At 39.7% G+C, this 27,232-nt stretch overlaps 8 protein-coding genes across 8 annotated transcripts; 4 read left to right on the plus strand and 4 right to left on the minus strand.

Annotated features, from left to right (window-relative positions):
- Positions 1–124: 124 nt before the first annotated feature.
- F5B22DRAFT_109475 (uncharacterized protein) lies at positions 125–1,165 on the plus strand. The gene has a single exon (XM_047968749.1). It carries the CDS (start codon positions 252–254, stop codon positions 933–935), a length of 684 nt encoding a protein of 227 aa, XP_047831648.1. The 5' UTR covers positions 125–251; the 3' UTR covers positions 936–1,165.
- Positions 1,166–2,259: 1,094 nt separating this feature from the next.
- Positions 2,260–3,553, minus strand: F5B22DRAFT_109505 (uncharacterized protein). Its single transcript, XM_047968750.1, has 2 exons — positions 3,346–3,553; positions 2,260–3,260 (listed from the first exon to the last, which is right to left on the minus strand). The coding sequence occupies exons 1-2, from the start codon at positions 3,497–3,499 to the stop codon at positions 2,584–2,586; spliced, it is 831 nt and encodes a 276-aa protein (XP_047831649.1). The 5' UTR covers positions 3,500–3,553; the 3' UTR covers positions 2,260–2,583.
- Positions 3,554–5,596: 2,043 nt separating this feature from the next.
- On the minus strand, positions 5,597–6,705 carry F5B22DRAFT_109548 (uncharacterized protein). Its single transcript, XM_047968751.1, has one exon. It carries the CDS (start codon positions 6,484–6,486, stop codon positions 5,665–5,667), a length of 822 nt encoding a protein of 273 aa, XP_047831650.1. The 5' UTR covers positions 6,487–6,705; the 3' UTR covers positions 5,597–5,664.
- A 1,492-nt stretch (positions 6,706–8,197) lies between these two features.
- On the plus strand, positions 8,198–9,304 carry F5B22DRAFT_645729 (uncharacterized protein; the record flags this gene model as incomplete). Its single annotated transcript, XM_047978626.1, has 1 exon — positions 8,198–9,304. One exon carries the CDS (start codon positions 8,198–8,200, stop codon positions 9,302–9,304), a length of 1,107 nt encoding a protein of 368 aa, XP_047831651.1.
- Positions 9,305–16,560: 7,256 nt separating this feature from the next.
- F5B22DRAFT_109559 (uncharacterized protein) lies at positions 16,561–18,128 on the minus strand. The gene has a single exon (XM_047968752.1). The coding sequence runs from the start codon at positions 17,773–17,775 to the stop codon at positions 16,996–16,998; it is 780 nt and encodes a 259-aa protein (XP_047831652.1). The 5' UTR covers positions 17,776–18,128; the 3' UTR covers positions 16,561–16,995.
- A 1,065-nt stretch (positions 18,129–19,193) lies between these two features.
- Positions 19,194–20,756, plus strand: F5B22DRAFT_603349 (uncharacterized protein). The gene is made up of 2 exons (XM_047974734.1): positions 19,194–19,380; positions 19,443–20,756. The coding sequence occupies exon 2, from the start codon at positions 19,503–19,505 to the stop codon at positions 20,565–20,567; it is 1,065 nt and encodes a 354-aa protein (XP_047831653.1). The 5' UTR covers positions 19,194–19,380; positions 19,443–19,502; the 3' UTR covers positions 20,568–20,756.
- On the minus strand, positions 20,753–24,883 carry F5B22DRAFT_603351 (uncharacterized protein). Its single transcript, XM_047974735.1, has 2 exons — positions 24,358–24,883; positions 20,753–24,310 (listed from the first exon to the last, which is right to left on the minus strand). Exons 1-2 carry the CDS (start codon positions 24,820–24,822, stop codon positions 20,951–20,953), a joined length of 3,825 nt encoding a protein of 1,274 aa, XP_047831654.1. The 5' UTR covers positions 24,823–24,883; the 3' UTR covers positions 20,753–20,950.
- Positions 24,884–25,352: 469 nt separating this feature from the next.
- Positions 25,353–27,102, plus strand: F5B22DRAFT_603353 (uncharacterized protein). Its single transcript, XM_047974736.1, has 7 exons — positions 25,353–25,593; positions 25,657–25,700; positions 25,749–25,877; positions 25,923–26,031; positions 26,079–26,310; positions 26,360–26,699; positions 26,758–27,102. The coding sequence occupies exons 1-7, from the start codon at positions 25,524–25,526 to the stop codon at positions 26,827–26,829; spliced, it is 996 nt and encodes a 331-aa protein (XP_047831655.1). The 5' UTR covers positions 25,353–25,523; the 3' UTR covers positions 26,830–27,102.
- The last annotated feature ends 130 nt before the right edge of the window (positions 27,103–27,232 follow it).

The raw sequence follows: 27,232 nt of genomic DNA on the forward strand, positions 1-27,232 counted from the left end.
AAGAGTTTAAACTGGGTATCATCGGTTTGTGTGGGAGGGTATACGTCATTCGTTATTTTGATAGGCGACGCGGTGAAAGAAAAACTTGAGACCCCCCCCCCACCACCTATTCAGCCACCCGAGGCGGTGAAAGAAAAAAGTGAGGGACTCTGCACTGAACACAGAGGTGTTGAGCCTCTCACTTTTTTCTTGCACCGCTTCACCACCCTTTCCACCGCCAATTCAACCACCGATTTGAAGCTATTTCCAACATGACTCGCCCGTCTACTGCTTCACAAAGCCATTCAACGAAGCCACACGATGAGCCTACGATAACAGAGCTTTTAACTCTTAAAAAGTTCCGGGATGCGAAGAACCTTCCAATTTCCAATAACGAGCTTTTCAAACACGTTGGCGTAAGCCGTTCCACGGGCTACCGAATATTAAGGGACTACCCGCAACGTTTTCACCGCGAACCCTGCGAAGAAACTCGAGGCCGTCGGCCGGCGTTAACTGACGCCCAGGTCGACCAGTTAGTTGCATTCTTGGAGGCTGAAGACTACGACGGGCGAACGTTGCCTTGGGTCGAGCTTTGCGATGCGGCGGGTCTCGAATTTCCAACACAATCCAAACGGCCAACGAGTCAAACGGTCTCAAAACACCTAAATAAACGAGGCTGGAAGAAGTGCGTTGCATGTAGCAGATTCTGGGTCGATTATGATATGGCTTCTCCTCGTGAAGCCCCCGCAGATCAAGGGCTAGACATCGCGGCGGGGGGCCGTGTTCTCTATTCCAATGAAGTCCATTTCAAATCCAAGCCCGAAGTCAAGGCCTCTATAACCCAGCAACCCGATGAACGGTCTTGCACCCATTGTGTTCAGCATCATCAAAGATCCACGGAAAGCAGAGATCGCCAGGCATACCTAGTCAACTCGACAGGGAGTAGCGTTAACTAGGTATGACTCGCGATATCATTGCCCTTTTATCTCCTGCCTAGTGCCATGCCAAACTCCTGCGCGAAGATTTTATGTCGATGCGCTGAGCCTGCTATAGTTTAGCGGTAAAGCTTAAATCGCAATCAGTGTGCCGGGGTGGCATGATCGAGTACATGGCAAGGAAGCAGATAGGCACTGATTCCCCGCCTATGTGGTTATGATATGACTGCTGAGTGAGTGAATAGTACCTTATGCACCTTTGTCCTCAATACAGCCTGTTGCCTGTATTCCAACTACTCACGGGCGTTGAAAAGATCGCTGAAGTTAGGGAACCTAGTAATAGGTTGAAAAGTTGTCTAATGAGGGCGACGTATCCCCTAATGCAAAGGGGACATTTCACAATTGTGGTAAACTCTTCGCTCTCCAGACTGCTTCCTATGGGGTGGATCGACCAACATGCCGGACCATAGCGATCTGCTGAATGTTAACGGGGGTGAAGATGTCGTCAACGGCGTTCATATTTGAGTCTGCACGAGCGAAAGTCCAAGCTGTAAACTTACATAACCAATATTACCCCTGCCATGTATCCCATATATCGGGTACAATGTACCTTCATGACAAAGCTTACGCCAATCTCACAGTTTCTTTAAGATATCCAAAATTTTACACGACGCTGCATCCTATCGTATTCATTTTCACATATTCCGTTTAACCCAATCATGCTACCTAGGACGCAGGCACTGCCCTCCTTTTGCACGGGCCCTGTGTTTCCGATCTCATGCAATCAAACGATTCAGCTAGCAACCCGCATCCGAACACAACCCCAGCGACTTCTTCGACAATATACTCACGCGTAGCATCATACTTAATGAGTAATACCACACATTGTTCGTCATAAACTTCCACCTAGGACCGTCGCCCCAGCCCGTCAAGTCTGGTAAACTCTGACACCCATCGCACAGCTGCGCAGTCCTCCGTAATCTGGCCTTCCTAGTTATTCTCAAGAAAATTGCCCGTGCCATGGAGGTATGTATCCCGACAGGGGTATTATAACAGAACTGGCAACAAGGAGGCAATATCGTATGTGCAAGAAAAGGGGGGGTTCCGTCCTAAGTCATATCATTTCTGCCAATCTGGCAGCAGCGCTTTGAAATGAATAGCAAGGATCGCCACCTGCGGCGCTGCCAAAATACGTGCCTCTTGTCGTCACGTAGCCACTTCCAGAATTCGGCGCGTAGAAGTCATTTCATAACCCAACCCGTGCGTTGTGTAGAGGATCCTTGTTTGTGAGATCCCGATTTGCTTGCCGTACTGAATAGCGGCCCCTAAAATGAGTATTTTGGGTCATAGGTAGCTCAAGTTGCTTGAGTTATCCGTGTCCCTATAAGTATCAGAGCCCTACATCTTTTCGATATCCGCATATAGTTAGGGGTAGGTATAGATGGCTTTGCGCATGGTACCCTGCATGCTTGGGCTCTCTGTTATGCCCCAATTACTAGCGGCGACTACCATTGTAAGGCCCGCCATGTCCATTTGCTTTAGGGTACTATACAGATAATAAACTAGTTGGTGAAGGTCGGCATCCAGAAACCAAACTTGGGGCTCTACGACAGGTTGATAACTAGTGATGCTAGCGTCCGCTCACCCTTGTCCACGTCGTCGTAGGCGCTCAGAAGATCCTCAAGGCACCAACCCCAGTCATGGCAGCTAGTCCGACGACAGACGCTCCCACCAATATAGCATTCCTTTTCGCTCTTGCAAGCCTCGTCCTATGCAATGCAGCTAACCTATTTCCCAAATCGTCTGTCGTGTTGCCTTTTGGAAATGGCGTTTGCGGTACATCTTTCTCGAGGAATTCACACAGCGGCTCCCAGCCATCTTCCACTTTCCACTCCAGCAACCTGTCTTTTGGAATGAGACCTCTCACCATGGCAATATGCTCCTCTCCTACCCATTTCCCATTCTTCTCGAAGCTTCCATGGTAAAATTTTCGGAAGAGAGTCGTGAAAAACCCATGAAAGAACCAAAACAGCTCAGCATCAAAATAAGAAAGCAACAAATGGCTTCTTGGGACCATGTTTCCGCAGAACGTCGAAGTCGTACTCGCATACCACGCATCAAGATCCGGCCGAATGTTTAGAATCACCTTGGCATCGGGGTAAGCAGCAATGAGATCCTTGGCAAACATGGCTGCTGGAGCATCGGTCACAGCAATGCTGTCGCCCAGCACTGCATCGAAGTCTTCCGTCGTGATGTTTGTCTTGCCGTCGTCCGAGCCGAAGTACTTTTTCAGGTACAATTGAGTCCAAGCAATGTTGTCGCTAGGCTGCACAGCTAGTTCCCATCCTGGATAATGTATAAATACAAAAAATCACAATAATTCTGCGATTTCGGCGTTCTCAGAAGGCCGATGGAAAGGGTCGAGTCTTACCGTGATATGTGTTATCATACCCAAGCTGTATAAGAGCATTGCGAAGTGAGTCTGTGCCAGAGCGAGAGAGCCCCACAGCCAGCACCTCCATGGGTCTCGTTCGTGCTCGTATCGGAGCTGGAAGCGGATAAATGTATTTCATCAGTAATCCCATGGTGCCGAAAGTACTCTTCCTTCCTTCACTTGGTAAACAGCCAACGAGCTTTTGTATATAGATATATTAATTATCGTGAAGGAGAGGAAGTCGGCTTCCAGAATTGAGTACCTATGTGTACCCGCGAAAACCCGTGGGTTTTCGGATATTCCTACCACCCAGCCAAACTCGTATACCCCTACACGCCACTAAGCCTTTTTTTTGCCCTTTCTCAAATTCAACGCGCTAGGCACGGCTAACTGAGGAGATGGATAGGTTACGTGGGTCTCACGCTAGGGCTAGCCTCAAGAAACTATGTAGATACCCGTGGACTAGCCGTAGGATCCCAAGAAGGAAAGTATCGACGCTGAGCATACAAATCCCTATCAAACAACCTTAAGATGACAGGTGTTTCGATATTTTGAGGTGTCAGCAGTAGTTTTGAATAACTAAACTCAATGGAGTCTGTATCCTCTTCTCTATTGAAAGAATACCTATGTTCTACAATCCATAATTATCTTATAGTAAGAATGGTCTTTTCTCAGGCTGAATCTCAGGGTGCATACCACCGGCTAACCGTTGACGTTACACATATAGCAAGGGCGAATATATATGTATGAGCTTGAACTTGATCCTATTAAAATATAATGACCTACCAGGGCTACAAAAACCCTTGGCTTGCCAATTCCGTCTTGGCATTGGTAGCGTGGCTCGACTACCATATACAGTTGAACTTCCTGTCTCATTGGTTTAATTCATGAAGCGAAGTCTGTATAACCTCATTTTCTATATTCCCTGCATCTCTTTGAAGATCATGAACAACCTTCAACGGTCTTTCCTACGTTCGGAGCGCAAGGCGTATCGCATGTTCAGCTTGTTCGTGTGTAACAGGGCTGCTCTGCGGCTCATGAACAGAGTTTGGATGGGTTTTGGGGTGTAACAAGGATTACATTTCGTTTGATAGACTGTGTGTCTCTTTTGAGATCTCGCTCGTTTTTCTTTGCGTTCGCAGTTTGCTTGATTTGATTTGGATTTGCTCAAACACTCTTTTGATTTTCAATCACATTGTCTGCGACAGTGTATCTAAGTAGGTAGTATAAAAACAATAGAATGCTAGCTGGAAAGCTTCTACAACTTATAGCCTATTTCAGGGTCTTTCATGTTAACCTAATAATTACAACAAGAAAGGTTTTAGTAAGAGTGTTATGACTAGCTTATACCGTACTGCCCAAATTACTATATAACAGGGTATAACAAGCGTAGAGATTTAGGCTTGGAACTTGATACTATTCACAATGTAATGATCAACTAGGGCTGCAGTAGTCCTTGACCAACCAACTCCTTCTCGGCTGTTGGTGGCTTGAGATGACTCTATATACAAATGATCTGCCAGCCCTGACCGCCTGGGTCTCTAGGGTCTGTTTCAAGAAGCGAAGTCTGTATAACCTCACTTTCCAATATCACCCAATATTGCCTGCATGTCTTGGAAGGTCATGAACAGCCTGCAATGGTCCTTCGTACGGCCGAAGTGCAAGGCGAACTGCATTCTTCAACCGGCACAGAGGTTACACGTGTAACAGTCTGGGAGTACCTTGCAGAGCAGCCAGAGACAGTCTCGCATCCAGTGTCGGTGGCAGTTGTAGACACGAATGTATCGCTTGAAGTGTTCGAGAAGATGGTTGTGTCAAGAGAATAGAAGCTGCATGTGTAATTGCACACTTGGTTAAGTTCCTCTGTGAAAATGTGAGGCGATAGCTATCATGCAACTTGCTGATGTATTCTGGCCGACCAATCACAGACCTTGATCAGCCGTAGGAGGCCTCAGATGATCTACTTGATTCTACTTGGGGTCAGATTGGTTATACCGTAGTTATCGCTCAGTCCACGGTCACTATATGCTAATTATACCTGGGCTAGAATGTCTTAGAACTGATAGTGTACACTGTCAACACTCTACTGAATTGTTTGTACTACAACTTAGTTACATTGCTCCAGGCTATGTTAATTTAAAAGAATGTTTGAATAAACCCAAGTTAACTCTCAACCAGTGAATACCAAAGAAAAATGAAGCCAACTTAAACTGATGAATGAAAAAGCTCAACGCCCTCACAGTATCCGAGCAACAACAATAGAGCCGTGCTTATTGAGCCTAGGTGGGCCAATAATACATACCCTTTGCCACCTGATCAATGTGTGATCAACCCAGCCGCTGCACATAGAAATGCAAACAATGCTTTACGCATGCCAGGCGAGTTCTCTTCTATGACTCGGATGCTACAGTAATCCCCAGCGCCGTTGATCTCCCGGTCTTCAACGGGTGGGCTGGTATCGAAGTTGAAGGTGATTAGAATAAGATAATTCCAGTCGAACATAGCAACGTAATTGGTTCCGTGTTTAACTGCGTAGTTCGCAGCTTGCTTAAGTAGGTTGAGAGAGTTTTTCCGGAAAAAGGACATTCCCCGCTCATCCATTGCTGACATGATTTTGTCATTAATTTGAGCCTGAGCACGAGCTCTGTCGTTATTTAGCTCAAGCAAGGCACCCCTAAACTCCTCCATACGGATAACACCCCTTTTCTTGAACTCAACAATGGCAAAAGCGCGATCGAGGCCAAACTTATAGGTTACATCGCTTCGGATTGTGTTTCCATGATGCTCCGAGAGACACGAAATATCCGGGTTAAGAGCAGACAGGGCTTGGTTGACTGGGTGCAGCAGATACAGAGCTGCAGCCCGAGTTACGTCTCCCTCGGTCAGGAGCTTTATTGCTGTCTCCTTTTTATAGATGAACTCCGTTTCAAGACCAGCGGCTACAAGTCGGCGACGAGATGCCGTGATGGCATTGACACCGCTCGCCGCCCAGTCCCTACCCATGACCCAGAATTTTGGAGGATTCGTCTCCTTTGTCGAACTGCCAGATGGCTGGATGTCTGGCAAAGCGTCTAGGCCATCGGCTGGGTAACGTGGCAAAGGTTCGCTAAGTGAGTTCAAAATCGTACTTGGGGCCATTTTGGGATAAGGGCAAGATCAGGCTATTTAGAGTAGTGGTTGGGAAAATCGAAGATGGTATGTAGAGACAAGTACAGTTATATAATGAAGCGTGAATGTATGAGTTCATTATGGTCATGTAAGAAGCTGATACCAGCACCTATTTATCTTGCTCGAGGTTTCACCAAAGGCACAATATGTTCAGTACATGGAGCAATAACACAACCAGAAACCAAAATCAACCGGCCAAAGGATATCAGCTTGTAGAACGATTTAAGCGCTCATAACTATTATCATCAGAGCTCACGGGGATTCGGTGTCCTATTTTTAGTATATGTTGGTTCTTCGGACAACGGTTGTCTAACAGGTTACCGTAGCCTCAGAAGATGCTTATGTCTTATGACCATACTAGGTAGGGGATTCGCACGTCTCACGGCGTCGTTTTGACAAATGCGGAATTATGTTATTTGGCCTTGGGGACAAATGTATAATCACCTGGCTACCACTTAAAGATAAGCCGATAATAAGGGTACAAACAGATAGTAGGCGTAATATAATCAAGGCTATATCAAAATATAACGATTAGTCAATGTTATGAATATAGGATGGCGTCTGTGGAGGTAACCAAGCTATGTGAGGGATGAGAAACCGGTGAGACGTGACCTCGACGCCGCCAGGACAAGCTCTTACAATGGAGTGTAAGGAGAGCACAAAAACCAACAGCAGCGACTAATGTACAACAAGTTGGTTACAGGTTAGGAGCCTTGCATCTAACACGGGCGCGTAATCGCAGTCGCGATCAACCGTTGGCTATCATTGTCGACAAGAAGCAACACGGCGTCGTAGGAACTATGCGCTTCCTAAAGGGCGGCGAAGGCCAACGTGGCGGCTCTCGATCCTGAGCCATCCAACATTGAAGCACCTAGCCAATGATGAATATTGTTGGCCTCGGTGAGTTGGCCAATCAGCACTGAATTGGGCTTTGGGATAGTCTTGGACCCCCCCACGACTCCCAACTGGAATTGCCACCAACGGCGACGTAACATATACATTAGCTAGCTGGTCCTCCAACCAAGCAAGTAAAACTGTTAGATACCCAATGTAGCACTTGAAACGTTAGTTATGTGCACGGCTACGTAGTGATGGCATGCGCGTATGCGGCTTTATCACGGAGTATGCCGAGACCATTGTTCCGACCGCCGGCCGGGTGCTAGTCTAGGTACTTACCTACCCAGGTACCCACGTGTACGTTTAGACGTTGAGGGCGAGGCGTCCGATGTTCCCTGTGAAACACTTCAGTATATAGCTTGTCCTCGCCCACCTTTCGATGCGTGTTGCATCTCTTCGTAGCTGCAACACCGAGTGGCCTGACTGATCACTTGTCTGTATAGGGTGTGACTTCAGCGTTTCTTGCTTCAGATCCCTGGCTTGCAATAAGCTTGCTCATCAACTACACATCTCACCACTAGCATACCGTATTCGTTTCGGCAGCTCTCGGAATCAAACTGAATCGAATTTCGCATCATAATTCTTCACAGGTATGACTGCACACTCTATTGCTCCTGTCCTCTCATGCGCCTCCCGATCGGCCTCTGATCTCGTCATCATTTAGGAAATCTCATGCAACAGTCCAGCGCGTTCATCCTGGGAAGACGTCTGAACACACATGATTCATGGTTTTATGTCCGTACCCCTTAGAGGAAGATCGTAGTGATATATGATATTGCCGGTCATGGGTTATGAACTACCTCCAGATCCCTATCGACCTATATGCCCGTATCTACCGGGCCTTGTCATACAGGCCACGGAACACGAACCTCCTGCCCCGTTTGGCAAAGGACGCCCCCTATCAACGTACAAATCTCCATCATTCGAGGTACTGAAAAGTATACCCCAAACGCGTTATGTACTAAATTATCCATATCCGGTCACGCAATGGCCTCATAACGAACCCCCACGTACAGCAATGCTCACCATAACAGACGCGATATCTGTCGGCGAGGATCGCGGTGCCCAACTCGTCGTCTGCCAGGTTCTTGCGCATGGGCAGGATAAACCGCGGACAGCAGTGGCTAAAATATATGACCCTTTATACTACGACAAATATGACGATATATCCTTTCCTAGATATATGGTTGACGCGGCTGAGAAAGACTATGGCCGAGAAGTGATGGCGTATAGACATATTCAAGCAACTAGAAGCCTGCAAGAGCCCGGCTTTGCGCCGGATTACTACGGGTCATGGACTTTTAATTTGATGCTGCCATTGCAAGATAAGGAGTGCAAACGTTCAATTCGGCTGATCTTGATCGAACACATCCGTGGCACTACTATCAAAAGCTTATGCAAGCCTAATGCATTTCACTATGACGAATCATATCGCCTAGAGGTTGCAGCTAAGATACTCAAGGGCATCATGAAACAGGTACACTCAAGGTTGGAACAGAACGACCTCGCACCAAGAAACGTCATGGTGGTTCCCACCCCCCAAGCAGCAACATCAACACAAGCCTTATCAAGAGTGGTACTCATAGATTACGGTAAAGCAGTTCTGCTTCCTGGGTGGCAAAACGTGGAGGATAGTCTCAAGGATACGACGGGTGACCATAAGGACACCTCAGGTGAAGGCCGCGAGTATCAAATCCCGAAACTCCCTAGCAACCCAGTAGATCGCTTCTGGGACTGGGAAATGGAATATTTTAATGGCTGGCGCCCAACTCAATGGGAGGGCGATACTAAACAAGCACGAATATGCTATCAGAAGTGGCTCTTTGAGAGGTTTGGACAGAATACCACCGACTTCGCACCCATCAAAAAGATGCACCTACTTGAAATCTAAGAATAGCTATCTACATATTAATCAACTGAAGCACATAATCACTGCTGACGCAAAATTCCCAATAACAAGCAGTATACATTTGTGTGTTTTACTTGTATACTATGCTGTTCTCATACTTATCATTAAACTAGGGTTTATGACAAGGGCGTGGTAAAGATGTTAAGATAGCTCGGTAAATAAAGGGACATAATCTAAGCCAACTTTAACGGCGTGGAAGTTAGGGCTGCATGAGTCCTTGACCAACCAATTCCATCTTGGCCTTGGTGGCTTGACTCGACTCTATATACAACTGTTCTGCCAGCCCAGACCGCCTAGGTCTCAAGGGTCTGTTTCGAGAAGCGAAGTCTGTATAACCTCACTTTCCACTATTGCCTGCATATCTTTGGTGTTGAAAGTGTAGGTGGTAAAGGAGTCACTTCATGTATACGGTACGGGTTAAGGGTTACGAAGGGTTACGAAGGCACTGTTTATGTATATAAGACGGTCTTCCCACCTTACTTAAGTTATGTAATTCAGTTAAATATAACCCTTATATACCTTTTATTTTAATAGGTTATAAGCTCGAAGACTTTTTTATTAAGTTAAGCTAAACTATATCTTTTATAAGCCTATATATTAATAAGTAATAGGGATTATTAATTGGATTTATTTTTGGACCGATATTAAAAGCAACGATTAATTTAAATAAGTTTAAATTAACTTAAAATACTTTTTATTTCCTATTATCCTTATAATTTAGTTTTTCCTTTTTTTAACGTTGAATTATTTATTAATTTATAAATTTATTTTAGATAAATTATAAGAAGAGAGTTTAGGATAATTATAGTACGAAAATTAGGAAAGAGGGTTATTAAACCTATTATAATATAATAATACTTAAACGTTTAGGATTTTATATACTTAGCAATTAATATTATATTATAGTGGGAAATATTAAACCTTTAAAAAGAAGATTTAAACGGTAATAATAATATTTATATTAATTTATTTAAGTTAGTTAGAAATAATAACTATGTTTTAAATATTAATAATATTAATATATTATTCTTATTTAATAATATTAATTTATTTAGGTATATGGTATATATATTATTAGGGTTATTTATGGATCTAGATTTATATAAGGAATTAAAGAAAATTAGTTTAAAAGTATTTAATATTTCTTTAAAAAGTTAAAGCTTAATACAAATTCCTTTTAATTTTAATTTCCTAGGTTAATTTAATAATAATGCTATTATTTTATTATAATTTTATTCCTTTAACTTATATATTATAAATATAGTAATAAAACAAGGTATAATAATAGCTATTAATTTATCGATAGTAAATTCTATTATTGCAATTAATAGGATTATTATTATTCCGGAAATTAAGATGATTATTATTAAATTTAATTTAGTTGTTAAATTATAGGGAAGGAGTAATTATTATAAGTGGGAGCTTAATATAATTATAATATTTAATATATATAATGTTTTTAAGTTTATTAAAGGATAGCTATTAAAATAAAAAGATTAAGTTTTAATATAATTATAGCTAGTATAAGAAATTGGTTAACGATAAGTTATTTTAATTATACGAAATAGCTTAATATATTTATAAAATGTTAATACTGTTACTTTTAAAACCGTTAATAAAATGTTTAAATAGGCTAATAAGAAGTATAATTAAAAAGGTATTATATTATTATTTATATTAATTAACCAATAGGATAGTATAATAATTGAAAATTTTATAATAGTTAGGAAATTAATTAAGGAGATCCGTAATATTTAAGAAGGATATATTAAAGTGGAGGTAGAATATATATTACTTAATAGCTACTTTATAGTGCATTTTGTACGAGGGTTTGGCGAGGATTTTAAGGCTTAGGTATAAGTATTCTAAACGTTAGTAGGTATAAACATTTTGGTACTAGTTAATATAGTCCCGATTGTAAAAGTAAAAGAGACCTATATAGGTTAAATTGCTTAATTAAAAAAGGATAATATACTGGCCTTTATTATTAAATCGAATTAGAAGTGGATAGTAATAATAATATAGCTTATTAAAGAAAAGGTAGAAATAATAGTTAAAAAGAAACGGTATAAATATTATAGGAAGATTAACTATATTAATAATTAATATTAGGAATTATATTTTAAGTTAAAGGTAAAGGCGTAAAAAAAGCGGAAGGGGAAGAAAAATAAAAAGGATAATAAATAGGAAATAAAAAAAGCTATATTAATAATATATTTAAAATTTAAAAATAATAATAATAATAATATAGTAAGAAATATATAGTTAATTTAAGTTAACTATAAAGTTTATTTTTAATGTCCTTTATTAAATTCTTTATTTAATAATACCTTTATTATCCTTTTTAACCTATTTAAACTTAGAAATAAAAGGTTTTTTTTAATCTTTTTTTTTTATTAATACCCTTTCCAATTTTCTTTTACTTTTTTTATTTCCCCCCCCCTTCCTTTTTTTAATTTAAAAACTTTATAATTATAAAGATAATATTATATTATAAGTTCCTTAAAATGGGATGCTAAAAAAGGTAAAAGCTTTATTATAATTATATATAAACCTTTATACTTATTCTTTTTTTTCTTTTTTAAAATTATATTAATATTTCTATTAATATTTTATATTTCTATTATAGATAATTATTTATTAAAAAAACTTTAAATTTTAAATTTAGAATATAGTTAATATATAATTTAAAATAAAAATAAGCTTTTAAACTTTAAGAAGTTTAATTTAAAGGAGATTATAATTAAAGGAATAGATAATATTAAAATTCCTATAAAAGGAAAAGGAAATTTAATTAAAAGAATTATAACTTAAAAAGGTTTTAAAAAGATTACCTTTAAAAATATTCTTTATATTTTAAAGTTAAAAATTAACCTAATATTTATTATATAGCTTTTTAATAAAGAAATAAGTATAATTTTTATAAAATAATATTATATAATAAGTTTTCCTAAATTTAATAATACTATTATTATTTTACTATATTTTAGGAATTTTTTTTATTTATTTATTAATAGGGGAATATTACCTACTTTAACGGTATATTTTATAAATCCTAAAATAAGACTTTAATATAAATGGATAGTTTATTTTAATAAGCAGTTTTTATTAAAATTGGAAAAAATAGTTAAAGGTATAAATAAAGTAAAACTATATTATATTTATAAAGTATATATATTAAGGAAAATAAAGGAGGGACCTTATAAAGGTACTTTCCTTAAGGAAAACTATATTAATAAAGTTATTTATATAAACGTTTATAGCCTTTATTATATTATTAATTATAAAGGAAAGAAATATTAATTTATTATAATTAATTTTTATAATAAGCTTAACGTATTAAAAATAATAAAGGATTAATAAAATGTTTAAATATATATTAGGAAGTTTATTAATTAGTTATAAGGTTTAAAGAAATAAGGTAAAAAATGTTACTTTATATATATTAATAAAGTTAAGGAATTTATCTTTAAAAATATAAAACGTTAAATCTTTAAAAAAGGAATAAATATTAATTTAATATTTATTAAATAATATAAAAGTAATAAAATAATAAAAAGTTTTAATATTATAATTTAAAATAAGCTTCTTTTAATAATAATAAAAGGAACTATCCCTTTAAAGTATTAATTAAAGATTATTTAAGCAATTAATTATTTTAAAAATAAAAGCCCCTATAATATATTAAACGTTACCCTTTAAGAATTAATATATAGCTAATAACTATTTATTAAATATATTAAATAATTAGGTACCAAAGTCTAATACCTACTCCTTAATATAAAATAAAAGAAAATTAATCCAAAAAGTACCCTAAATATTTTAATAAAATATAATAATAACTTTATTTATAAGGTTCTTATTATAAATAATAAAATTATTAAAGTAGTAAAGTAAAATATATACTTTAATAAAGAACTTACCGTAAAGTTAAGCCCTTTAAAAATAGTATTAATTAATATTTAAATAAATGAAAATAAAGGGAAAAGTTTAATTAGGGTTAAAGAACTAACTTTACTACCTATAAAAAAATAAAGGATTAATATAATATTTATATAAAATATAATAATAAATATTATTTTATAATTATTATATTATATTACTTTATTAATTAAAAACTTACTTAACTTAAGCATTAATTTACCTATTTATAATAAGGATTAACCTATATTAAACTATTCTATTTATAAATACTTTATTAAAAGCTATAAAACCTTATTTATAGGGGAAATATAAGCCCTTTACTTAATGCTAACTATAATTACTATATTAAAGGTATATAAAAAAAATATAAAACCTTTAATAATAAAAAAAGCCTTAAAGGACCTAAAGAATAAAGATTAAATAAAAGGGATAAAGGTAAAATATTAATCTTTAATAGATAATAATACTTAAAATTTAATAAAAAGGTAAAAAGATATATATATATTATAAGGAAAATAGGTTTATAAGCTAAAACGGGGACCAAATAATAAAGTCACCTAATATAAGGCCAAATAGGTAATTAAAGGTTTTAAATAAATTAAAGGCATCGATTACTTTAAAATATTTATTTTAATAGTTAAACTAATAAGCTATAAAATCTTATTTACTATAGCTACTATATAGGATTTAAAAATAAAGCAAATGGATATAAAGATAGCCTTTTTTTATAAAGAAATAAAAGAGGATATTTATATTAAATAATTTAACAAATTTAAAGATAGTATTAATCGAATATATAAACTATAAAGGGTATTATATAGTTTAAAATAAATACCTAAGGTTTAGTTTAAAACTTTATTAGATTTTTTAACTATATTAGATTTCGTTCCACTTTTTACTAATTATAGGATTTTTATAAATATAAAATCTGGAATCTTTATTATAATTTATATAAATAATTTATTAATAGTTAATAAAGATTTAATAAAAATTAAAGATATTAAAATAATTTTAAGGAAGTATTTTTAAATAATAGATTTAGGCTTATATTAATACTACTTTAATATATATATTTAAAAAAACTAAAGGAATTAAACCATTTATTTTAATTAATAAAGGTATATTAATAAAGTATTTATGAAATTTAGAATAGAAAAATGCAAGCCTACTAATATACCTATAATTACTATAAAATTATAAAAGGCTAAAAAGGGATTCACCTATCCTACGGGAAATAAATATAAATATTAATTAATAATTAAATATATTATATATTTAATAATAGGTATATAACCTAATATTATATTTATAATATTATATATTAATAAATATATATTTAACTTTATATTAATTTATAAAGTAGCTATTAAATAAATTCTTTAATACTTATTAGAAAGTAAAATATATTATTTTATTTTAAAAGGACTAATATAGCCTTTTATAAATTAAACTAATATTAATTAAAGTAATAACTTAAATATATAAAGGTTAACCTTTAAATATATATTCAATTTAAATAATAAAGCAATTAGCTAATTTTTTAAACTATAGTAAATAGTTATACTTTTTACCTATAAGGCTAAATATAAAGGGATAATTAATATTATTAAAAAAGCTATATAATTATTTTAACTATATAATAAATTAAGCATAAATTATAAAAATAAAAATAAAGGAATAAAAAAGTTAAAGGAATTAATTACTATAATAATTTATAATAATAATTAAGGAACTATTATATTTATAAAAAACCTAATATAATATAATAGGAATTAATATATTAATATTTAAGCGTATTTTATTTATAAGCAAGTTAAAAAGGGTAAAATATAATTAAAATAGATTTATATGGAAGATATAATTATAAACAGTTTAACGAAACTACTTTTAAAGGATATATTTAAAATATTTAAAATAGCTTTAAAATTATAAAAGATCTTTAATAATTATATTTAACTTTAAGCTTAAATATTATTTATATATCTAATTTAGTTAAATTTTTTAAAGGATAAACTTTTTTATATATAGAAGGATAAATTATCTTATATATAAAAGGATAAATTATTATATATATAAAAGGATAAATTATTATATATATAAAAGGATAAACTATTATATATATAAAAGGATAAACTCCTTTATATATAAAAAAGTAAACTTTTATATAAAATAAACTTTTATATATATAAAAAGCTTATAAAAAAGTTTATTTATTAACTAATATTATAATTAATTATATTAAGGCCTATTATAAAAATAATAAATTTAAAAAGGAAAAAGGGGGATACTTATAATATATTATTTTAACTATTAAGTAATTACTTTTTATTTATATTATTTATAAAGAGGGAAAATATAAACCTATAAGGTTGCTTTTATATAAATATAAATAAAAGCAATAAAAAAGTTAAAAGGATAATATAAATATATATAGGGATTAATAGAAGCTTTATAACCGTAGCTTTATAGCTATTAATATACCCTAAAGATAGTAAGTTATAATACTTTAAACTATTTATTTAAATAATAAATAATAAAGCTATAGGAATAGCGGAAGTAATATATTATTACTTATAAAGTTATTATAATAAAATAGACGATAAGCTATAAAAGTAACGGGAGTAATATACTATAAACTTATAAAGTTATTTCGAATCTATTTTAATTAGTTAGAACTATAGACTACGAAGCTATCTAATTTACGAAGTATTTCCTTTAGCGGAAATGTTAAAAGTATAGGTGGTAAAGGAGTTACTTTATATATACGGTACAGGTTAAGGGTCACGAAGGGTCACGAAGGCACTGTTTATATATATAAGACGGTCTTCCCACCTCACTTAAGTCATATAGTTCAGTTGAATACAACCCTCATATACCTTCCATTTCAGCATTTGGATGACCATGAACAACCTCCAATGGCCTTTCCTACGGCAGAAGTGCAAGGCGAACTGCATATTCAGCTTGTACACGTGTAATACTGAGGCCATTTGCCATCCAATTCCTCCTAGGCCTTACTGGCTTGAAAATAACTCTACCTATAGCTAGGCTATCTACTTTGACCACTTAGGTCTGATCGATCTAGTTCATGAAGCGAGATTATCCCACTTTCAATAACTCAACGTATTTTATGAAGGTTTGAATACAACTCTGCGCTGCATAAGCCCGTATTCTTACACGCGCGTATAGTTGAAATGCAGCTCACCTTCGGCTACGGGTGCAGCGCATGATCTTCGGGAGACATGCAGGCAATTCTGAAAGTTAGGTTATACAGACATCGCTTCATAAATTAAACCAATGAAACAGGAAGTTCAACTGTATATAGTAGTCGAGTTACGCTAACAATGCCAAAATGGAATTGGTAAGCCAAAGGTTTTTATAACCCTAATAGGTTATTTAAAATATTTATTATTTTAAGTTTATTTAATAGGGATTTGTATGCTTAACATCGATACTTTCCTTATTGGGAGCCTATAGCTAGTCCACGGCTATCTATATAATTAATCCCAAAGCCCAATTCAGTGCTGATTGGCCAGCTAGCATTCTATTGTTTTTTATACTACCTACTTAGATACACTGTCGCAGACAATGTGATAATCAAAAGAGTGCTTGAACAAGCCCAAATCAAACCCAATTGGAGAACTGTGAACATGAAGAAAAATGAGCAAAATCTAAAATGATGATACACAGTGTAGCAGAAGAAATGGAATGCTTTCTTCTTCCCAAAACCATCCAAAATTTGTACCCGAGATCTAGCCAGCCATAGCCAAGAACCCGAGAAGGGCAAGACGCATCTCAGCCGGATCCTCAATGATTTGAATGCGACAAGTATTCCCGACAAAATCTTCATCGCGATTGGTCTCATGAAAGTTGATCAGAACCAGATAATTCCAATCAAATAAGGCAACATGGCGTGTTCGTTCGGTGTACGCGTAATTGCTGGCTTGCTTCATCAACCTCAGAGAATTGCCTGCAAAGAAGGTACCATATCTCGTATCATGTGCTAATGCAAGTTGTTTATTCCAGTCGCGAGTGCCTGATTTGACCTGGCGCTGGGCCGCCGCAAATTCGTGAGGTCTGATGGCACCCTTTCTTTTGAATTCAACGACGGCGACAGTAGAGTTTCCGACCTTGTAGCACACATCGGTTCGAATGTTCTTGGTGGTGTGTTCAGAAAGACATTTGATGCCAGGTCGGATGGCAGACAAGACTTGGTTGACTGGATGTAGTAAATACATAGCTGCAGCACGCGTGACGTCCCCCTCAACTAGAAGACTTATCGCGTCCTCTGGTTTGTATATAAACTCTTTCTCCAAATGTCCAAGGAGACGGCTATGTTGATTGAGCTTTTCTCCACCTCGAGTCTCCCAGAACTTTTCTAGATTGTACCAAAACGCAGGCGGCTGCATCTCCATTGTCGAGTTTCCACCGTCGGGGAGGTCGCCCTGAAAGTCATCGCCTGTGTACCGCGGTAGAGCGGTTTGGAATGATTCCAGAATGGTAGGTGGGAACGGAACTTGGGAAGTGGGCATTTTGAACAAGGTTGATGTCAGGGTGGAAGTACTGGCTGGAAGATCAAGCACCTAATAAAAGATATATAAGCCTGTTTGACGAAAGAGATTTTGAACAGGTTTCTGGTGGAGTAATAGAATAGATGATGATACTAATATGCCTGAATGTAGGATAAATCGCGAGAGTCTGGCCTCATTATTGCCATGTAGAGCGGCAATGGGGGCTATTTATCTTCCTCTCGGATGTATATATCCCATATTGCTATGTGTTTTCCGTAAACTCATGTGTTGCTTGTTGGACGTCAACCATGATCACCAGACCTTCGCTTCTTGAGAGCTCGAGTAGAGAATCGTGGTATAGCTTGCATTCAAGGGATGAGCCAGCCCGGCCAATCGGGAAAAGAATACTATCACCACTGAATAAAGGGGCCGATTGTGTTGGGAGCGTCAAGTTTCATTGAAGCGCTCGGGTCGGCTGTTGGTTACAGGATTGGCTGACTATTTTAACCCACACTCTCTTGAACGTTCAAAAACGACGCCGTTTGACGTTCGAAATCCAACGGTTATTTTACAGCCCCACCTACGTCCAACACTGCCTAAGTTCGAACTGTCAGAGACTGTTGCTAGAGAGACAATATGGCCGGGGACACTAAGAACACCACGGACCTCTCGAAGGAAGAGGCGTGGCAGTTCTAGGCGTGATATATGTTGGTTCTAAATTTGAGAATCATCCAAAGGCGGCGGTTAGCTGCGTTAAGGGATAAGGAAGCAATAGCAAAATTAAAAGTACGACGAAGAGAAGGGAGAGAACTTTGCATCTAACGCTGAGAAACAAAATAGAGTGCCTTTGCCGACAGAAGTTGCAGCGGCCCTCGTGTTCGAGAACGGCGTTGCTGATGATGTAGGCTTTCGCATGCAAGGCCAACAGCCCCTTCGCAACAGCCCCATAGCCCTCATCTCTTATATTCCATGGCTTGGGGAAAGTGACATTACTGGCCCTTCATACTAACCGGGCCACTAACTAACACCCAAGGTCTAACACCTCTAACACTTAACAACCAATGACAGCTATGGACCCAGCTGGATGTTATCAGCTTCGACAAACTGGACAACTAACACATAACTGGGCGCGTAATGCCGCCAGTGATTGATGGTTGTTGGCTTCCAAGTTGATACTATTAATACCCGCCAAAGTAAAATTCTGGTAGAAGATAAATGCGCCGCTAAAACTAAAGTATAGTTGGGTCATGCACTAAGTCTGCAGTTGGCACAGTGTTGCACGTACCATACCTAGTAGTGATGTGGCTAACAAAGGTTGGCGCACCGCATTTACTCATCTTTACAGCGAGCCCTGTCCCTGTAATTGGTAGGTGGGTAAGTGGTTTGGTACTTAATATACAGTGTGATAGCCGCAGATTGATACTATCAACGTTCGCGTATATAATTTGAGCTTGTCGCATCGTGCTTTGACAAGTCACAATATAATAATTATCTCCAGTTGAATAGCATTCGGTGGGCACGTCAACCATCGTGTATACCTGATTTTCCCAGCCGGATTCCCTTCGAGCTATCAAGATTAAGCCACATCCTGCTTTCGCGTCATATGGCTCAAGCTGATGAATGACTGTAATAACCTCCACATCCTCACGTGCGTTTCATCCACTCATCACTCAACAGCCGTCATATAGGGACTCACTTGCCTCAAGTCAACGCCTTGACTTATTGCAATAAAGACAGAACTATAAATCATGGATTGGACACCTCCTCCCGACCCCGATTGCCCACAATGCCCTTATTTACCGGGTTTGGTCATACATGCCACAGAACACGAGCCACCTGCCGCGTTTGGCCTTTCAAAAGGATATCCTCGGAAAACACGGCGTGATCCATCCAGAGATTTGGTCCAAGTGATACCCAAAACCGCACATGTTCTGGAATACCCACCCGAGGAAACGCAGTGGTCCCCCGATAAAGCACCTCCACGTACGGCCACGCTTACCATCACAGAGAGGTTAGCAAACGGCAGTGATCGCCGTGCTAAACTTGTCGTCTGTCGAGTCCTCGTTAAGGGCCACAGCCGAGCGTACACAGCTGTCGCTAAAATCTATGACCCCTTGTATTACTCTCCTGAGGGTCTGGGCGAAGCCTGGGTTGTTAAGGACGCCGATTCGGATTATAGTTGTGAGGCATTAGCATATCGTTCGCTTCAAGAACCCTTGCATCCACAAAAACCTGGCTTCACGCCTGACTATTATGGTTCATGGACTTTTGACTCAGTCCTAACTCATCAAAACAAAGCGTATAAGCGCTCAATTCGGCTGATATTGATTGAGCATATCCAAGGGACATCCATGAGGAACTTATATACCTCCAAACATCCTGATTCTGAACCTGACGCGTTTCATTACGATGAAGCGTATCGCCTAGCTGTTCTAGCCGAACTATGCGAAGGCTGGGTAAAACAAATACATGGAGGCATCAATCAACGCGACCTCGCACCAAGAAATGTCATGCTGGCACCTAGCCCCCAGGAGGGTATAACACCAGCAGGTGTGCCCAGGGTAGTGCTGATAGATTACAATGCGGCAGTTGTATATGAACACCACTACCTAAAACCCTTTCCCGTTACGCAAAAGTCCCTGCCTCCGAATCCAGGAGATTATTTCTGGAATGATGACTGGTCTCCCTTCATTGGCTGGTGCCCGAAGGAATGGAATAATCCTGAAAGAAGAAAGGAGCTCGCTCAGAGGTGGCTTTCTAAAACATTTTTGCAAAATGAGACTGATTTTGTACGTATGACGGAGGAGCCATAGATATTAGACGAAATCACTGTATATTTTGATAGAAAACCTGAACATGCTGGGAAAGGATGTCGCACTTCGTCAAAATGACGCCGTGAAACGTACAAGTCTAACGGTAGTATGTACTCTCCACCTAAGTGCGATAAAAGGTTCTCAGGAAGCTTTCATCAAGAAGCCCCTAATAATCAAAACTTCAACCTACTTGATCATCTAAATTTGCGCTGTATGTTTTCACGGGGAAACCGATGCCAATCCCAGTTAGCTGCTGAATATCCTCACGCCCTGCACGCAACCTGTTTACCCGCTCCAGTGAGACATTATGACAATTCAACTTGTTTGAATCAATTGAGTACGAGGCAGGTAGGCTGCATGGAGTGGGGAGATTGAATTAGTATCTAAACAGTAGGCAGGAATCCCGACTTGATAAGCTGCAGAATATTCTTAGTCATTACCTCCTTGATCCGTTGACGGACTTCCTCCTCCTCCTTTTCATCTCCAAACGGCCGCCCCAATGTTCCGATTGCTCGGCCATCACTTTCCAAAACATCCAACAGCGGGAACAGTAAATGATGTTCTTGCTTTTCAACAATTGCTTCTCTCAGTTTGGCTAGCCAGGAATCTCCATTTGCTTGCTCGAGACGATACCCAAAAGAGCTCTTCAGCAGTTCCCACACATCTGAAAAGCGAAGCCCGTCGGTGACTGGGTAGATGGCATGCTTTTTGCCTCTCAACTCATGTATGCCATGCGTGACAGCACGGGCAACATGGCTCGCATCAGAGATAAACAGCCAGTGATCAGCCTCGTCAGCATTGTACGCCCCGGTTTCGATGCAGCCTGCGATAAGGCGCCAAATCAAATCGCTTTCATTGGGCCATCCGATGTCAATGGGAGCTACAATGTACCCGGGTTTGATGACCTTGACGGATTTATCGGCGAATAATGGGTGCTCTTTGATCTTGAGAATCAAGCTCTCCGCCACGTACTTGGATTGGGCATATCCAGTGGCGCTAGCCGTGATTGTTGTCGTCGCCTGTGTATCGGGTTCGAAAGATTCAACGGGCTTTCGGCCACCGGACACAAAAATGAAGTTCTTCACTGCGTCGGAGACGGCAGCAAGTTCAAGAAGGTGAAAAGTAGAATCGACATTGGCCGCCTTCAGCTTTTTGTAGCTTGAGCTGTAATGCACCACGGCTCCGTTATGGATGATCGTGTCGATATGAAGCTTGCTGTTACCTGAGAGCAATTCAGAGTTCTCCTTGCTCAGTCCAAGATTCTCTTGAGACAGGTCGCCGGGGAGAACTCGTATTCTTGGTTGATACTGGTCTTGCCACCACCCTGATTTGATGGCTGCACTGATCAGCCTGCACACGCCTTGCTCCTCGCTCTTGCATCTAACCAAAGCAAATATGTTGGCATCGGACGTTGTGATAAGCTCCCTTAAAATTGAGATACCGAGATAACCCGTTGCTCCCGTCAGGAGGATATTTGGCACTATCGCAGGTTCTTCGACAGGACAACCGTTTCGAGCAGAAGTAGCTATCTTTTCCCCATTTTGTGCATGCTTATCTAACTTTTCCTGTAACAATCTTGCCAGTCTTTCAGCTTCTTCATCGTAGTCGGGAGCCGCGGTTTCTGGTAGCTCAGCGTTTTCAGGTACCTCTGTCAAAGCCTGGATTGTGCTGGCTAAACCTCGAATAGTGGTTTGGGGATCTAGCAATCGAGCTAATGGGACTTTGACGAGAAAAGCTTTCTGGATAAATATCGATAAAGACATTATGTCTACTGAATCAATTCCCATGTCTTGTATTCGGAAGTCTCGACCACGTATGCCCATGTGCGAATTGGCGGCTCGCTTGGCTGACAGATCAGCAATCTTGCAACTCACTTGCAAGGCGATTGTCTCACTCTGTTCTAACAGAGGATATTGGAGATAATAGTCTTCTCTCTTTGTTCCAATATCCGCTGGTGATGCATCCATCAGCCATTTCTTCACCTGGTTACGATCAATCTTCAATGACGGCACCAAGGGAATCATCTCTAATGTGATACATGCCGTTGGTATCATGTAGTTTGGTAGGAACTTGGAAAGGTAAAGTTGTAGTTCTTCAAGCTGAAGCTGTCGCTGTTTATCAACAGTGATTGCTTTTGTCGATATTTTCGACGGCTTCCGGTCACCTAATTGAACAACTGCGACTAGTTGGCCCTCGAGCTCTCCTCCGTCCGGTCGAGTCACCATACAAGAAGTAACATCTGGCATTCGGCCAATATAATGCTCAACCTCGCCCGGTTCAATTCGTTGGCCTCTTAGTTTGATCTGAGCATCCTTTCTGCCGATGAAGTCGAATGAACCATCTAATAAACTGGTGTTGTATCTCAGCAGATCGCCGGTCTTGAAAAACCTTTCGTTTTCGAGGGAGGATCCCTTCGCCCAAGCCAGATTTGTCAAAAAGGAAGAGGCTGTTTTTGCTTCGTTGTTTAGGTATCCACGAGCGAGACTGGGCCCTGCTACAACTAACTCGCCAACGGCCCCAACCGAGACAAGCTTGTTTGGGTCATCCGGGTCAACCAGCCAGCAAGATGAATTAAGCAGCGGGTACCCAACTGTCTCAGGTCGCGTCTTTCCTGCTGTCATGTGAATGGCCATGCAGATCCCAACTTCGGCTGGTCCGTAGATCTGTATGAATGATACTTTATCTGCCCATCGGTTTACACAGTCTTCTCTCAATTTCTCTCCACCAACGCTAAGGATTTCAAGTGTTGGAACGTCTGCTGGATCGATCAAGTTAGCCATAACAGGCGTTAGAATGGCATGATTAACTTTCATCTCCTGAATGACTGTCAGGACATTAGCTCGTCGATCCTCTTCCGAGGGGATACAAATGCAGCCGCCATAAATTAGAGTCGTGAAGATATCCATGATGGCAACGTCGAAAGTGTGCGCCGCAAATTGCAGCACACGAGCTCCGTGGTACCTCATTAACGCACCATGTGTGATTGCGTGAGTGCAGATAGCTCCGTGTTCGAGGATCATTCCCTTTGGCGCCCCCGTCGACCCTGAAGTAAAAAGGACAAAGATTGGGTCTTCTGGCCTCACTGTGACTGACCAGCTGAGGCCGCGAGCTGCCTCTTTCTTTAGATTAACTGTACTTTCGGAGATAACAACAACCTTCTCAACCATCCCTTGAAGTACCGGGGCAAATATGTCTGAGGTGAGCACCAGCTTTGCTCCGGTATTCTTGAGAATCTCTCTTAGCCTCGATTTAGGCTGCGTGCCATCAATGGGTACGAAAGCGCCTCCAGCTTTGAGGATTGCCAATGTTGCAACGACTGTCCAAAGGGTCTTCTCGTACGCAAAAGGGACTAGATTTCCAGGGCGCAATCCTTCTCGTACAAGGCGTCTTGCAACCACTGATGCGACAGAATCCAATTCGCCGTAAGTCAGGTTGCCATCCCACGCACAGACCGCCTCACCTTGAGGCATCACTCTCGCAGTGCCTTCAACCAGGTAATGCATACAGGTTTTTTGTTCGTACAGCTCATCGTGATTGAAATCAGCCATTATGACCCTGTCCTCCCGACTGGTAAGGTCAAGCTGATAGACCATCAGCTGGGTATCTTTCAACCCACGCAGCGCGAGCTGAAATGTGCCGACAATGGCTTCAGCATAACTGCGCGAAATGAAGTCTTGCCGGAAATTGAGGTAGCAGCGATCTGAATCCTTTCCTGTTGCACAACGTAGGACAAGGTGGAGACTCTGGTGGAATCAGCATGGTAACCGACATTTTCAAGATTCCAACTCACATTGGTTGATGTGAACCACTCAGTGTTTGTCGCTGCTGTTTCTACGCTGAAGCCTTCCTCTTGATCACCAAGGGAGTCAATTGCAGTATTGATTTGAACGCCCTGAAGGGCCTCAATGCTTACCTGCCAAGTTATGTTCGGGCTGATTTCTTCGAGAGGAAGCGTTGCAGGTAACTCATATCGAACGACGTTGGCGGAAAACGACGCCCCATCCTTGCTATTCTCATTCTTCGCAACGCATACGAATGCCACAATGTGTTCGCGTAGATAATTCCTTAACAATATTGCCCAGGCCTGCTGAAAACGATCATAGCTAGGCTCGAAATCGTCTGTATTGTGTTCAATCAAAGCAGACCATCTTTGATCAAAGACTGGCGTCTTTCCCCATACGCCAGCGGAATCGTTACCGTTAGACGTTGGGAAAAGACACCGGTCATACGCAGCGTTGGTAGCTGGGAAGGCCATTAGAGATGCTGAAAGCGTCCTGATACACAAAGTATATTTTCAGTTGACTATATTCTTGAAGCTCTTGATAATTTCTCACATCTGCTACCCTAATTATGCTACTGAGCACCTATGCAGTAAACCCCTAGATATCAAGCTCGGCGCCTCCGGACTTCTCTGCGGCTGACCGGGTGCGAGGGACTCTCCACCAGTGACAAAATTGGGCGGAAAATGCGCGTACAAGTGTCCTCTGCGATAACTTATGGGATGACTTTCTGTAGATCAATTGTGTTGATGTAACCACTCCAAAGGGTGACCCTATAATTAAACCCGGTTTTCGTCACACTACTTCATTTCCAGGTCTCTCACCCATATTTTCATTGACACTGGCTACCTACTCTCGCAGAGCTGATGATTTGTGGAGCATGTAGGGGTATCTAGCTTGAAGTGATGTAGGTGCAGCGAATCTGCATGAGCTATGTCACATAGCTGCAGATGACAGCTCCAGACCTACAGTGTCCCGAATGGGTTACGACCACAGTCTACATGTTGTAGGATCGGAAAATATTGTATGTAAAGACATCAGTATGCGGGGGGAACTTGCCTCGGAAGGTGCTTCTCGAAAGGGAATATTATCTGTATAAAATCTCAGCAGTGATTGAATATCTCGAAGAGAAAAACATCCATTGTCTGCAAAATTAGAATCGAGAACTGTCTAAGACATGGCAGTCAACCTTCTTCAATATCTTCGCTCCAATAGCCAGGTTGACTTTGACAGTCAGGATGTTGAACGTAAGAAGAAATGCAACAATCACCTAAGAGCGTGGCTAGAATATTGACTCTTCTCCTAAATAGTCTCGCAATCGCTGGGCCCATTTGTTGATTGCACCTCAAATCAAGTCAGTAGCCCACTGTGTCTCTGGAACTCGATTAGCTGACGTCCTTAGATTGATGGGTATTATGAAGCCACCCTTCCCCGCCGAGCGGAATTGGTGAAGCAGTCGGCTATTTTGGCTGAAGAGTTCACCTTGGAGTTTCCTGGAGTCACCTATGAGGAAGTTGCCGTTGAGGTTGCCGTAAGTCAAGTTTTAATCACCTGAGAGTGTACTAACGACGAGCAGTTGACAAGTATTGCCTTAACCTTAGCTCCACACATCACAGGTTCTATTTTCGTGATGGCTAATCCCGTCTTTGCGTACTCAACGGAGAAGGTTTATGAAAATGCAAAGCGTCAGTATCGCGCCCACAGTCGAATGCTTGGCTGACCATGTAAATAGGCATATACGCCATTACCCGAAAACTGCAGCCTTCGTTTGACCTGGCTAGACTCTGCATCAAGGTCCCTGCAACTTGGGAGGGTCTCCAAGCATGTCGACAGTTGAAAGATATTAACATCAAAACACTGGCAACGACCGTGTTTACTTTGGAGCAAACAATCCTTGCCGCAGAAGCTGGATGCATTTACGTTTCCCCTTTCGGACATGAGCTGCGAGCTCTTCTTGATGAAAAGTATTACCTCTCCCCATATAAGCACTTTCATAATGGCTTACCATGGAAGATACACGGACGATGGCCCATATCTCAATGTGCCGCTAGAGGCCCAGAAATACTATCAGACATATTCGTATTCAACAAGAGTCAAAGCGGCTGGGCTGAACAGTGTGGAAGAAGTCCTTCGTCTCTCAGGAGTAGAGGCAATCACAATCCCTGCAGATGTGTTGAAAACACTCGCGACGACGGAGGCAGACGAGGAAAGTTTGAAGAAGAAATCAATCTTCAATACTACAGAATATCAAACCCTTCACCTGGAAAAGGTATCATTCATTGATGACGAAGATAAGTACAGAAAGGCGTTTGGGGAGCGAGATAATGGAAAAGGTCAGGAGCGAACAACTCAGGTACGCCCTCTATGGATTTTTTTTATGCTGCGAAGCATGTAGCTAACTTTCTGTTAAGGCGATTGAGATTTTCAGTGAATATGAACTCAAGGCTGAGGAGGTTATGAAAAATGTTCGATCTGGACAGTAGGCGCATAACAATTACAGCGTCAGAGGAATTGGATAGCTTGTGGACTTGTAGTTTCATACACTGGTCGTCCTGTTGCTGCAGTACATTTTGGCATTATGTCGATCAAAAGTAGCCTGATGTTGTCTGTTTGTAATAAATTCAACTTGGCTTTACTACTTGTCAGGTACTTACATCATGAGGATGATGAGCCAGCTGTGCTAACAACCTCGAAACCTACAATTTGGTCTTAGAGGAGTGAAAATATCTCCTAGGTTAGAAGACCTTCATTTCCCAGTAGCGTGTTGCTTCCATAATCTCATGCATTACGGTATCATAGGCTATGATCACGCCACACAGTTAAGAAGTATCGCGAATATCTAATAGGTAACGTTATTGGGCGTCCCCCTTAATGAGACGCAAACTT

The sequence above is a fragment of the Xylaria bambusicola genome (genome assembly GCF_022495145.1).
Source record: "Xylaria bambusicola strain CBS 139988 unplaced genomic scaffold F5B22scaffold_16, whole genome shotgun sequence".
NCBI classification, from domain to species: Eukaryota; Fungi; Ascomycota; class Sordariomycetes; order Xylariales; family Xylariaceae; genus Xylaria; species Xylaria bambusicola.